This window comes from Rhincodon typus, chromosome 29 (genome assembly GCF_021869965.1).
Source record: "Rhincodon typus isolate 14 chromosome 29, sRhiTyp1.1, whole genome shotgun sequence".
In the NCBI taxonomy this organism is placed as follows: domain Eukaryota; kingdom Metazoa; phylum Chordata; class Chondrichthyes; order Orectolobiformes; family Rhincodontidae; genus Rhincodon; species Rhincodon typus.
The window spans coordinates 9341780-9356874 of NC_063360.1; the positions used below are offsets into that span (position 1 = coordinate 9341780).

At 41.6% G+C, this 15095-nt stretch overlaps 1 protein-coding gene across 1 annotated transcript in view; it reads left to right on the forward strand.

Annotated features, from left to right (window-relative positions):
* The window catches only part of LOC109928310 (SH2 domain-containing adapter protein D-like), a 269124-nt gene that overhangs the window by 213042 nt on the left and 40987 nt on the right, over nt 1-15095 (forward strand). The window contains exon 6 of the mRNA XM_048614175.1: nt 4734-4853. Coding sequence (XP_048470132.1) covers nt 4734-4853 — 120 coding nt within the window. The remainder of the gene's footprint in view (nt 1-4733; nt 4854-15095) is intronic.

Below are 15095 nucleotides of genomic sequence, written 5' to 3' on the forward strand. Positions count from 1 at the left end.
CAGAACAGTTCTGAGGGAGGGACACTGGACCCGAAACGTTTTTTCTTCACAGGTGCTGCCAGACCGGCTAAGAAAAAACGTTTCGGGTCCAGTGTCCCTCCCTCAGAACTGTTCTGAGGAAAAGTCACAGGATCCGAAAAGTTAACGGAATTTTTTCTTTACAGATGCTGCCAGACCTGCTGAGCTTTTCCTGCAACTTCTGTTTTTGTCCCTGACTTGTAGCATTCGTAGTTCTTTTGGTTTTTATTCAATATTGATAAGGACACTACCATGAACAAGATCTGTGCCTCACAACCCACTTCATCTTTATTTGGGAGGTGATGACCTAGTGGTATTATCATTGGGCTGTCAATCCAGAGATCCAGATAACGTTCTGGGGATCCGGGTTTGAATCCTGCCATGGCAGATGGTGGAATTTGAATTCAATAAATATCTGGAATTAAGAATCTAACGATGACTGTGAATCCATTGTTGATTGTTGGAAAGACCTATCTGGTTCACTAATGCCCTTTAGGGAAGGAAACTGCCATCCTTACCCAACCTGGCCTAAAAGTGACTCAAGACCCACAGGAATATGGTTGATTCTTAACTGCCCTTTGGGCAATTAGGGGTGAGCAATAAATGCTGCCTAGCCAGAGACACCCTCATCCCATGAATGAATAAAGAAAGAAAACCCTTCAACAACGGCGTATACAAACAAATCAATGGGATCCCCAATATCAGGACTGATTGCAGAAGCAGTAATGCAAAGGTTAGAACATACAGCGCTTCCCACTGTACAACCCAAACTTGGGTCCGATGTGTTGGATCCCTCTGGCTTCATTCTTTTGGTAGTTTGTCTCTGTAAACGAGCCGCAATTACGCAAAGCAGAACAGTAGCACCTATACGGAGTCTTCAAAAGAAATGGATACCCAAAAAGCACTATCCACCATTACCTCCAAGACAGACCACTACAGGAAGACACAACACGATCAGACTCACTAATCATCCTACTGTACATCAGGAACATTTCAGAGATGACCTCAAGACTACTCAGACCCCTAAGTATCAGAATACCTACAAACCGACAATCACCCTACGACAGCTACTGACAAATGTAAAGGATACCATACCCAAAACCAGCAAAACCAGTGTAATAAACAAAATACCATGCAAGGGCTGTGAGAAACACTATATAGGCCAAACTGGAAGAAAATTGACTATACGAATACACAAACACCAACTAGCCACCAAGAGACACGACCAATTCCCACTTGTCTCACTACACATGGACAACGAGGGACACAAATTCAACTGGGACAACACATCCATAATCTCACAAACCAAACACAGACACGCCAGGGAATTCCTGGAGGCCTGGTATTCCAATCGGAACTCCCATCAACAACCACATTAAATTAGACCCTGTGAACAAACCACTGAGAAACAGAACCGGAAGTGGTACCAAACACCCCAACAAACTGAGGCACATAAATAACAAGCAGGACAGAACACCAACACTTCACCGGAGGCACACTGACAATGTTACCCAGCAGGGTGACAAAATGTTTGCAACCAAACCCACCGGCTCAGCAAGCATGTGTACAACGTCTGGTTTTGCTCTGCCTTTCACAACCAGCAGAAAGGATTGTCCTTCTGCTCCATGCATCCTCAATCACTTCACAGGGTGATTATAGGGACTGGTCTGGCTGCAGGTATTTCTACCCTCGGTAGCTATTCGTCCTGAAGTTGGGTAGCAGCCCTTTCGGGTGTTATGGCACCAGGTAGCATGCTTAATAACACCCTTGCCTATTGGCAATCCACCTCCCCCCTCTCCTACCACCCCTCTATTTCAACAATATCAACAACTAGAGGGCATGGGTTTAAGGTGAGAGAGAAAAGATTTAAAAAGGACCTGAGGGGTAACTTTTTCACACAGAGGGTGATGCATGCATGGAATGAGCTGCCAGAGGAAGTGGTAGAGTCTGGTGTAATTACAACATTTAAAAGGCATTTGGATGGGTATATGAATAGGAAGGGTTTAGAAGGATGTGGGCCAAATGCTAGCCAATGGGATTGGATTAATTTAGGATATCTGATCAGCATGGATGAGTTGGACTGAAGGGTCTGTTCCTGTGCTGTACAACTCTATGATTCTAAGAATAATCATTGTTTCCAGTTATGCAGGAATGGGGATAGCTCACACAGCAACCACTTTTAAATAATCACTGAACACACAGATTTTGGCACTTGCCCAATCTCCGTTGACTTGCCCTACGTGTCGGGAAGACAATAAAATGGTCACCAAGGATGCGTACCAGCATGGAGAAATGGAAATGAAATGGCACAATCAGAATTTCAAATCAAGGTCATGATCTTCCGGCAATAATCCCTCTGATCGCCGTCTCTCCATCCTAGGAAGATGTTATCTAATTAATTTGGTTCTCTGTATAGTGCTGAAGACCTAGAAGTACAGACAGGTTCATTAATCACTGTTAGCTGCTTTTGACTGATTTGCTAATTAAGGAGATCTTGCCTTTGGAATATATTTAGAACCTGCTAACAGATGTATGAAATTCCGTCTTTTGGAAGATGTAATACCGTATTAACTAGTAGATTAGCTGCATTTTAAGGTCAAATAATCCTTTAAATTGGAACAAAAATCTTATTATCTTTATCGCTTGATTTCTCTGATCTACAATGACTCTGTTTTTATATGCAGTGATATCAAAGTCTTCCTCTCGGACCTTCCCTACCTTACTTCCAAACCCAGCTCTACACTGCCCCACGTATTCAAATTATTACGTCTGTTAAATGACCTGTTTCTGCTCAGAATGCACTACCTCATAGCAGAGACTTCAATAAGCTATCCCCACATCCTACATCCATTCCTTAAACTTCTTCGCACTCCCTAATTCCCTCATCTCTCCAATTTATGGAATCCCCTAAAATCTTGCTTCTCTGTTATGCCTTTGGCCACTTTCTGTAATCCCTCTCTCACTTCTGCTTAGGCTGTGACTCTTAAATGTTGAAGCACCCAGGAAAGGTTCGCCCTAGTAAACCGAGCTGTTACTGTAAGTGTGGAATCTATTAATGACTGTCTACCATGGCTCCTGTCCCCATTTTGGAGAGTTGGGCCATAGACTTCATCGGATTCAGCCATACTTATGGCAAAGTACAACAGTGATATCCTTCTGCAGAGTGGCTGATCTGGAGAATTGCTCTCTGTTAGTGCCTGCCGTCAGGTGCAGCAAGGAATTGTGGGCTGAAAGCTAACCTGTTTGGCCATGTGATAAAAACAACTTCTGTAGCCAGAAGTCCTGGAGTGGGACTTGAATCCCAAGCTTCTAACCCAGAGATAAGGATGCTACTGCAAGACCACAGATAGAAGTAAATAGTCATTATGTTTCTGACGGGGGTTTTTGGGATATTGGGCAGGAATGGGCTACCTTTTTATAGAGTGTAGCTTATACTCAGTGACGTATCTACTTAAACACAAGAATTTACATGCATCATTTGTAGATTCCTCGTTTCAATATCTCTTGCTGTCCCAGGCCCATGGCCTGCACTGAAATGTGGATTCACTAGCACAGGTAGTTACTTACTCCTCATTCATTTCACAACGCAGTACGTGCCAAAAATCACTTCATCACAGAGTTTATCTTGGCCAAGTCAGATTTTTCTCACTACAAGTACATACACTAGCTGTTTTCAACAAGTGTCAACTGGCAGCTGTTGAAATCCGGTCTATGATGTTTCCCATGCTCAGAGCAGTGTCAGTTGTAGCAACTGATCTACAGAGATCGACACAGACCAGGAAAGGATCCTGGTATCATCTTAATGCAGTAAGCCACACAGTGTATTTCCTCACCCAAGTTTATTCACTTTAAGGTGGCACATTGGCTCAGTGGTTAGCACTGCTGCCTCATAGTGTCAGGGACCTGGGTTCTATGACTGTTTGAATGATAACTGGATCATGCCCAGTCATATTGCAGTCTGCAAAAGGAGTGGTGATAATTATTGTCTAGGTCCACACAGGAGATAAATCACTTGATTGAAATACCAAAAAGTGGCTCCAATCAGAACTTCAGTCGTATCTGAAGCTGCAAGGCATTGTGCGGAGACAGGGGAGGAAGTAATGGAGGACAGGAGGTACCTGGGGTTTTGTCATGTTTTTAGAACAGTTTAAAAGAAAGGGAGAAGTGCTTGTATTTATAGTGCCTTTACAGTCTCTGAATGTTGCAAACCACTTCACACCCAGTGTAATCGCTATTGTAATGTGGGGAATGCAACAGCTAATTTGTGCGCAGCAAGGTTCTACAAATGGCAATGAGATAAACGACCAAATAATCTGTTTTCAATGATGTTAGTTGAGGGATAAATCCTGGCCGGGACATCACAGAATCCCCAGGGGGTTGTTTCCAATGACTTGAAAAGGCAAATGAATAATGGCCTTATTTGTGCAGTTTTTGACACTCTTAAAAAGAAAGGAGGGAAATTATATTCACTGTATCAAACACTCTCTCTCTCTATGATTATGCTGTTGCCCACTCTACTGCATTTATCACTTCTGGCTCACACATTTTTCTCTCAGTGTCACCGCTCATTCTCTCACAGTCACTTCCTCGCTCGTCCTTGAATGGTATCTTGCCCATCCATACTCTCGTTCTCTCTTTCATACTCTCACTCTCTCTCACTTTTGCTATCACAATCTTACTTTTCTCATCTCTCTGTTTCTCCCCCTGTCTATTAGGTGGTACCATGGAGCTATCAGCCGAGCAGATGCTGAGAATTTACTCATGTTGTGTAAGGAGTGCAGTTACCTGGTGAGGAACAGTGAGACCAGCCGGAATGACTACTCCCTATCATTAAGGTAAGACCTGGTGTGCTACTGCCCCTGGGCAAAGGGGCTTTACAAAATATATCTGCTGAAAGCGACTGTTTTATTTCCAGTTGAGGAACAAATCAGAGCAAGTAACTCATCTCCTTTGACATACCAAGGGTGAGCTTATACAGGGGATGCAACAAAAAAAGGCCTTTTGACCCAACCAGTCCAAGCCAATGCTTATGCTCCATTCAACCTCCTCCTTTCTTTCCTCATCTAAATCTACCATTGTAATCCTATACTCCCTTCTCCCTCATCTGCTTGTCTAGTTTTCCCTTAAATGAAGCTGTATTCCTCATTTTAACCATTCCCTGTGACAGTGAGTTCCACATCCTCACTTCTCACTGGACAGTTTCTTCTGAACTCAACTGTGGGGTTTCTTGGAATCCATCTATTATATCAATAGCCTGGTTATGATCGGCCCCACAAAGAGGAAATATTCTCCCAATATCCAGTCAATCAAAATGTTTCATAATTTTAAAGATTGTTAGGTCACCTCACTGATGATTCTGAGACATGAGACCCGTGCTGCCGATCCTTTGCTGATACTGCCTCTGTACTGCCACTATATCTTTTTAAAGATACAATAACCAAAACTTCAGTACTCTAAATGTAGTCTAACCCAGGTTCAAAACATAACTTCCTGACTTTTCAATTTTATCTCTCAAGATATAAAGCCGCGTTTGTTGTTTTTGTTATATTTACAGTCTTGCTAACTTGTGGTGCAACTTGCACTAGTTCTGTCCCATTCCTTTGTCCTCTATACTCCCTCTCCTCCTTTTATGCCACTTTATTTCTCTTCTTTCCTCTCTCCTTCTCTCCTTTTTCACTTCACTTCCCTCCGCTCCTCTCTTCTCCTTTCCTCTCACTGCCCTCCTCATATCCCCTCCTTTCCAATTCCCATTCCGTCTGACCTATCCTCTTCCTTTTGCTCATTTCCTCCCTGCTCTCCTTCTCTCCAATTCCGACCCCCCTTCTCTTCCCCGTCTCTCCTCTCTTGTTCTCCCCTGCCACCCCATTTCCTCTCTTCAGTCCTTGCTTCTGCACTTGTGTCTCACCGTCTCCCTCGTCGCTTTTCCCCTGCACTCTCTGAGTGAGCCGGCCCAATTCTGGAGTTGAGTTCTTTTCTCTTTCGCATCTGATCACATTTGTGCAGAAACATTTTTCATCATTCTGACCTGTACGGGGATTTAACTGTGAAGCCAGATTATGTGGCACGCTGTCTGTCTGGCCGAGATTTCACAGCAGCACAAAGACACCGAATGCCTCTGTGCACATCACTCCAAGTGAAGACTATTTTGGATTCCCTGGCTGACCTCCCCTCCCCCAGTCATCCTTTTATGTTTCCACTTCGCTGGTTGCAAACCTGTCGTTTCCCTGATGAGCTCAGCCTGATTTTCTGACACACATGACAGCCTGCCTTAGAATTGCGAGCAGACCTGCCATCCAGGTTGCTGTGGTGACTGTTAACAAAATGGATGCCCTTTCTGACATGTAGTGCATGTTATCATCTGATAAGGAGATCAACGTTGTTGCTTATAGCAGCGGTGTAATCAGCACGTCTCTGTTCCATTATAAATGGGTTACTGGCAAATTAAGAGAGGACTGTTGGACATTGAACAGGGATAAAATAGCAAGCCGAATGGGTAATTACAGTAACTGTCAGCAGAAGGACCCTTTGTGATTAAATTAGGTACCTGAACTCACTGAAATGCTTTGTATACAGCAGTCCTTTTATACTTGTCTGCCTTATCTCACAGTTGCCAACATCTACATAATGTATCTCCCTTTATGTTGCACTCCTTTAGCATAAGCTCTTGTTTTGTTCCAATTCAATGAGCATTGTCCCGTAATTGTTGTCAATCAATCACAATTCTATCAGTTATCAAAGGAGTTTGGCGACGTTAAATGGGATACATTTCAATGAAAGAAGAATTGTGAATAAGGAAGGTGAGCTGACGCCACATATAGACAGTTGGGAGTATGATACTGTAGCCAGTGTTGAAACATGGCTGTAAGAACTGCAGGAGCAGCAGCCCAGTGTTTCTGATTACAGGGTTTTCAGGTGAAATAGAAAGGGAATTTCATATAAAAGAAAAAGACACACAATATTGGTTAAAGAAACAAATAAAGCTTTGATTTGACTTATTATTGTCACATGTACCTAAGTACAGTGAAACATTTTGCATTACAGTAAGATCATAGAATCCCTACAGTGTGGAAACAGGCCATTTGGCCCAACAAGCCCACACTGGCTCTCTGAAGAGCATCCCGTCCAGACACATCCATCTACCCTCTCCCTGTATTTTCCATGGCTAATCCACCTAATGTGCACATTCCTGGACACTATGGGCAATTTGGCGTGGCCAATCCACCTAATGCCCACATCTCTGGACTGTGGGAGGAAACTGGAGCACCCAGAAAAAAACTCTTGCAGGCACAGGGAGAATGTGTAAACCCCACACAAATAGTCACCTGAGGCTGGAATTGAACCCGGGTCCTTGACACTGTGAGGCAGCAGTGCTAACCACTGAGCCATCTTGCCACCTAAAATATACGCTTACAAAGGGTGATTGAACAGAGCGAGGAATACAAAGTTACGGCTGCAAAGAAGATGCACAAAAAGCAAGATCAGCACGAGATTTGAAATTGGAGAGGTCCATTCAGAAGTTGATAACAGCAGGGAAGAAACTGTTCTTGAACCTGTTGGTTACATGTGTTTAAGCTTCTGTGTCTTCTGCTTGATGGAAGACATTGGAAGAGATTATAACCGGGGTGGGAGGGGTCTTTAATGATGTTGGCTGCCTTTCCATGGCAGCAAGAAGTGTAGATGGAGCCGGTCGATGAGAGTTGGCTGTGTTCATAACTTGCTGTAGTTTCTTATGGTCCTGGGCAGAGCAGTTGCTGTACCAAGCTGGGTTGCAACCAGATTGGATGCTTTCTATGTGCATCTGTAAAAGTTGGTGAGGGTCCGTATGGACGTGCCAAATTTCCTTAGCCTCCTGAGGAAGAAGAGGCATTGTTGTGCCTTGAGAAAAGATGAATGCAAGAAGGATCATCAAATGAGGCCATATGGGTTCAACAGAAGAAGAAAAGTGGACTGTGCGGAATGTACTATAGATCCCAAATGATTATTAGTAATAAATTAATAAATGAATAATAAACAAGTTTTCAATTACCCCAATAATAACTGGAAAGAATGAGCCATTGCGAGTATAAGTCCAGAGGTGAAATCAAAAGGGAAATTGAGAAAGCAATGTGCAGGACTGATAAAATGTTGATAACTACAACCAAGGAAAAGCTAACGAAGTTTTATCATTATATAAAGAGGAAAAAAGTAACTAAGATCAGAATAGGACCTATTTCAGACCTAAAAGGGAACCTAAAAGGTATCAGATATAAAAGATGGGAGTGCTGTTCTTAATGATTGTTTGCATTTGTTTCATAAAATTGGGAGACAATGCAGATGTTGTAGTTAAAGAAGAGGAGTGTGAGATGGGAGCATCCTAATCCAAGGGGAAATATTAAGGGATTTGGGATCTTTGAATTGCCATGAAAGTAAAAAGAAGCAAAGGAGGAAATAATGAAGGCCCAGACCATCATCTCCTAACCTTCCATGGCCATAAACTTAATCCTGGAGGTCTAAAGGAGAGCCAACATTTTATCACTGTTCATAAAGAATGAAAACTTGGTGTTGGACGAAGTACTGGACACACTTCTGAGGCACAGCAGTAATCATGATGTAGAAATGTAGGAAGATGAGGTCTACACTCAACTGAATGAACATAGGCTAGCTTAATTAAACATGACTGTTTGCAAAGAGTTGTAAGAAAGGACATCATCTGGAACCCTGCAGACTCAGGCTGATGTTATTGAAAACTAACTCAGTGTTCTTAGAGCAAAGATATAATTTAGCCCTTTAATCTACAAGAAAGATATTGATTAATCAAGGACATCCAACATGGATTTAGACAAGGAAAGCTTGTGATTGTCTAACTTAATTGAATTTTTGTAGAGGTAACAAGGAGGCTCAATGACAGAAGAACTTATGATATAGTCTATGTGCACTTTAGCAAGGCTTTTAACAAGATCCTACGTGCTGAGTAACATCATCAGTGCAGCAGGGTAATGAAACGTCTAGGAACTACCGAAACAGCTCAGCGCGCGAGCCAACCAACCACAGCATCCACAGCACAAATCTACTCAAAACCTTAAAGATCCTACCTGGCAGATTGGTCAGAGAAATAAAAGCCCTTGGCCTTCAAGGGAAAATGGCTCAATGGATCCGAAATTAGCTCAGTGACAGGATGCAATGGTTGGTGGATGCTTTTGTGACTGGAAGTTAGTTCCCAGTGCAGTTCATCAAGATTTAGTATTAAGTACCTTGATTTTTACAGTATATGTCAATATTTTAGACTTTAATACAGGAAACATGATTGAGAAATTTGTGCATGATACAAAAGTTGTCCATGAGGCTGATAGGAAGAGAGCTGTAAGTGCAGGAAGATTACAATGGTATGGTCAGGTGCACAGAAAAGTGGAAAATGGAATTCAAATTCGGACAAGTGTGAGAGAATGCAACTGAGAAGAGAGAACTAGGAAAGAGTATACATAATTGTAGAAGAATAGAAGGACCTTGGAGTTCATTTATGTCCTTATATTATTAAAGGGTGCAGGACAAAGGGTTCTGGAAGCTTAGTCTTTGAGTATGTTTGATAGAGATCAACAGATTTCTGATCACCAATAGCGTACAAAGCAATGGGATGAGTCAGTTGAAAGCTGTTCAATCACCCGTGATCTTACTGAATGGCAGGGCAAACTCAACAGACTGAATGGCTTATTCTTGTTCCTTGTTACTACAGTCTTATGTTCCTATAGTTAAGAAGCTGTACAGGATATTTTATTAGCTGTACAGGATATTTTATTAGCTGAGGCATAGAATGTAGGAGCAGAAAGGATATACGGGAACTGTATAAAGCACTATATTTAGGCTACATCTAGAGTACTACATATAACTCACTGCAATGCAGGAAGGAGATGATCAGTCTAATGAGCGTGCAGAGGAGATTTTCTAAGATTTTACCAGGACTGGAAAAATTTAGCTACAGTGAATGATTGGATAGGCTAAGAACAAATGGATAAGAATTATTTATTCCCTTAGCAAAAATGTTCGTAATCTGGTAACAGTTTTCAGCTATGAAAAATAATGGACACTCAGCAAACAAATCCACACCCTCATTTGGCACATCATTGTAATTACACCAGACCAAATGTAGCATTTATTGCTATCATGCAGTAAACCTTTTTGTTATTTAAGAACAGTGCTTCTGTGGATATTCTATAGTGAGGTGTCCTCTACCACTATTATTCAATAGGCCAAAAAAAGTCAAGAAAAAAGAGAATTTGTGGCAGCAAACTACCTCAAACAGTTCTTACCCAGTACCATACATGTAAAAGTTGACAATTACCGCATTGTCTCTGCAGAGGTCATCTAGGAAAAACACCACACCAGGTGTCGGTGTAGATTGTTTTCAACGCTGTTGCTAAGCCACACAGCCACTGGTTGTTATTCTAGCGCTGTCCAGCCCACATGAGATGTCTCCATTTTCATCTGTTGCCAGTAGTGACTTCGAGATGCATACATTGCTGCGTGTATTTATGTGTGTTCTTTACAGGCATTTGACTTGTTTCAACTGAAATAAACGGTTTCAGTCATTCTTTGGTTCATTTCACAAGGCAAAACCTTGACCAATCAGAGTCAACATGCCTGGTTTAAATTTAAACAAAGCTTGGCTGTTAACTATCAGTTGTTCTCTAACTAGTACATTCTTGATGGTAATGGCTCAACCTGAGTTTACTTGCCAACTGATCAGAAATTTTTTCTCACACAGTATGAATGTTACTTTCTCTTTATATTGATAGCCCTTGCAGCTTGTCCAGATGAGTGCAAGGCAAAAAACTTCAACAAAATCAGTTTTATCAGATGAAAGGGGAGTGGAGGAATGTTCTTCACTAAAGGTGGGAGTCAGGAACTCACTATGTGTAAGACTGGTAGAGCCAGAAACCCTCTTTTCATATAAAAAGTACTTTGATGTGCACTTTGTTTTGAATCCAGTTGATTTTGTCACCAAACAAGTCCCAGATTGAAATCTGACTTGATAGATCATATTTAATGAAGTGTTCCTTCACGCAAACACAAGCGTGCAATGCTACAGATTTAGTCTTAAAAGTAAACAGATGTTTATTACATAATAGAGAGAAAAAAATAAACCAAGCTATTTACATATAACATAATTTGGAAGATTGTGAAATATGTATTGAAAGTACAAACTCATCTATTCCACGCCATTACTTTACAGTATTTGAATACCAGAGGTAATTTCCTTCTAAATCATAGATTTAACAATTGTTGCTTACAATTTAACTAAGAGAGTTTGATAGCCTCTTCCTTGATTAGTCACACTACTGAACTTAAACTTTCTCAGTTTCAAATAAGCCCTTCAGGGTTCTACCCAAATACTTTTGGCCTGAGCTTTCAACTAAAACCTTACACTGAGATAACATATTTCCTAACTTTGCTGAACTACCCCTGCCTCTACAAGAAACTGTTTCATGCATCTAACTCAACCAGGCTCTCCGTGAAGTGGAAAGTAAAAGTTTTCCAAACAACCCCTAAACAAAAAAAAATCCTGATCCTTCTAAACTGAAAGCAAGATGGTGCTCCTCAAGAGCTGCTTAGAGCTCTGAGGAAGGCTCACTCAACGTGAAACATTAACTCTGATTTCTCTCCACATATGCTGCCAGATATGTTGAGCTCTTCCAGCAATTTCTGCTTTTGTTTCCGATTTATAGCATCCGCAGTTCTTTCCATTTTTATCGATGCTCCTCAATATTTATGCAACACACTCATTAAAATTTTGCCAATGCAAACAAATTCCCATGATCATTTCAGGGAGTTACCTCGTACTGGTTTTATAAGAAAACATGATGCCAGAAAACCAGTTAATCACTAAACCTCCATTCATGCTCACACAGCAAAACCCACACAACACTAGTTTAAAACCCAAACTCTAAAATAAAAGATAAACATAAATCATCAACATCATCACAACTTGAAATGCTGTAACCAACAGGGCTACAAACCAAGAGCTAAAAAGTGGAATTAAATTGATTAGGTCTTTCTTGGCTAGTGCATATACAATGACCTGAATGGCCACCTTTTTTGTGATAAATCTCTACAATTCTGTGTTGAATTATCGACTTAAAGAGTTGAAAAATGACATCTGTGGGAAGGAGACGGAAGTATGTATCAATGCTTGTTGTGGAATGGGTTTGAACTGGTTGTCATGGATCACTACAGTGGAACAATTTGACAACCACCATTGTCAACTGTAGTTGACATATCACTGGAGGTTTGACGACAACAGTGTTCACCAGTAGCACTGACAAAAGTTGTTTATATTATAAATTTTGTTATCATTTAGCATTTCTGCTTGTAGTTTCATGCCAACAGCTATGGGACGAGAGTTCCTCAGAATTTGGAGACTGCAACGTTACCACACAGTGAACACCACAGCTGTTAATTGTGATTGCAAATCACAAGCTTTACTTTATTCTCAGGCTTTTTGTCAACAGAGCCTTGGAAAGTCATGGTCCATCCCAGGTCACTGCCAGGCAACCCAGAAGGATAATCAAATCTAAGGGAAACTGAAATCTTCATTATCACATCAGTAAGCTCTCTCACAACAACATCGGGCTGTCTGACTTACTCTGATAAGTAATTTTAAAGCGTAAACATGCGTGAGGTACCAGATATGGCATCTACCTTTAACAATGATGTTTTTACCCCAGGCTCAAAGTATGTGTAGAGGTGAATGTTACGTCTTGTGGTTCTTAGAAGTTTGAAGAACTCAAATGTCTTAGACTCATTTGCTGGAGTTCTTCAAATGTCTCTCTCAGGTCACACTATTTGATGTAGACTTTTAGCAAAATAACATCCTGTCCTTTCATCCCAAATATTATTAATGCAATTCCAATTCCAATCATTAACTTTTTAAATGTATTATCAGCTTTGAATAAGATTAAGATTGACATTTACAATGAAATTGAACATAGAATCCCTACAGTGTGGAAGCAGGCCATTTTGGTCTGCATCAACTCTCCAAAGAGCATCCCTCCCAGACCCACCCTATCCCTGTAAACCCATGACCAATCCACCTAACCTGCATATCTTTGGACTGTGGGAGGAAACCCACGCAGATACAGGGAGAATGTGCAAACTCCATATAGACAGTCACTCGAGGGTGGAATCGAATCCAGGTCCTTGGTGCTGTGAGACAGCAGTGCTAATCACTGAGCCACCGTGCCACCCTTTCATCCTAAGAGTCGTTTCCTAGCTTATTTTCTATTCTCAATGAATGTGATTGGCTGTACTTAGATAAGATGTGATGCTTCCATCTCCTGATTGTCTTCTCTCTCAATGGTGAGTTGACACATTTGGCTGGAGATGCTGTGTATATTTTTACTCTGGTTGTGCTGGATGTTGCTGATGTTGTGTCAATTGCTGCGGACATTATTGACATCGCTCCACTGGCTGTTGTTCTGCTTATGTTGTCCCACTGGTGCTACTGTGTTCTGTCTTGTGGCTCGCAGAGGTTTGAAATAATCAAACCTTTAGATTCAAATACTGGAGCTTCATCAAATGTGTATCCCAGATCACACCATGTGCTGCAGACTGATAACAATGTAACAGTAAGCGGCTTCTTAGTGTCTTCAGCGCCGTGCAATGTAAGTCCAGCTCACCTCCTCTGCCTGTTATTGATCTGTTAGCATGCATTGATTCTTCTTACAATCCATTTTCAAGCTTCATGCTTCACCAACGCCAGTTTTGTACTCCACTGCATGGATCACAGTATGAACATAGAGCAAACAAAAGGCTGAAGCTGCTTCTTTCCTTCATCCATTTCCTTTGTTACATTCTATTCTCTGAATACTTTTTCATCTGACTGTGAGTCTTTTAAAGATTGTGGAACTGGGACACAGGCTAACTTTTGGACTTGACAGTCCTGGATGGGATCCTATTCAGAAACCAGGCGTGATATTCCGACCACCTAAATTTCAAAAGGTCACAACATTGACCAGAATACACCTAAATTTCTTCAGATGGACAAGCATCTCTGTGTTCTGAGATACTAAGTGTATTCCCTGGGGCAGAGATAGATAGGATGCCTCCGAGGACCCTGACTTGTCCTGCTGGCTCAGCCAAATAAAGACCTTGGCTATTCACCCTGTCTGTGCCCTTCATGATTTTATGAACCTCAAAAGGTCAACCTTCAGCCTCCAATGCTCCAGGGAAAAAAGCCTCAGCCTATTCAGTCTCTCCCTGCAGCTCAAACCCTCTCAACCCCAGCAATATCCTTGCAAATCTTTTCTGTACCCTTTCAAGTTTAACAATGTCTTTCCAAAGCAGGGAGGCCAGAACTGAACGCAGTATTGCAAAATGACTAATGTCCTGTACAGCCGCAATATGACATCCCAACTCCTATACACAATGCACTAACCAAGAAAGGCAAGTGTACCAAATGCTGTCTTCACTAACCTGTCTACCTGTGACTCCATCCTTAAGGAACTATGAACCTGCACTTCAAGGTCTCTCTGTTCGGCAACACTCCCCAGGACCTTATCATTAAGTGCATAAGTCCTACCCTGATTTGCCTTTCCAAAATGTAGCACACCTTCTTCAGTTTCCACTACATCACCGATTTTGGTGTCATCTGCAAACTTACTAACCATACTTCCTATATTCACATCCAAATCATTGATATAAATGACAAAAAGCAGTGGACCCAGCACCAATCCTTACAGCACACCGCTGGTCACAGGCCTCCAGTCCGAAAAACAAACTTGCACCACCACCCTATCTCCTACCTTTAAGCCAATTTGTATTCAAATGGCTAGCTCTCCCTGGATACCATGTGATCCAACCTTGTTAACCAGTCAACCATGCAAAACCTTGTTGAACGCCTTGCTATAGTCCATATAAACAATGTGCACCACTCTGCCTTCATCAGTCTTCTTTATCTCTTCTTCAAAAAACTCAAACAAATTAGCGAGCCATGATTTTCCATGCACAAAGCCATGCTGACTATCCCTAATCAGTCCTTACCTTACAGAAGAAAGTTGATAGACAGAATGGTCGGAAAAACAATAATGTATTAAATCTTCCAGGGA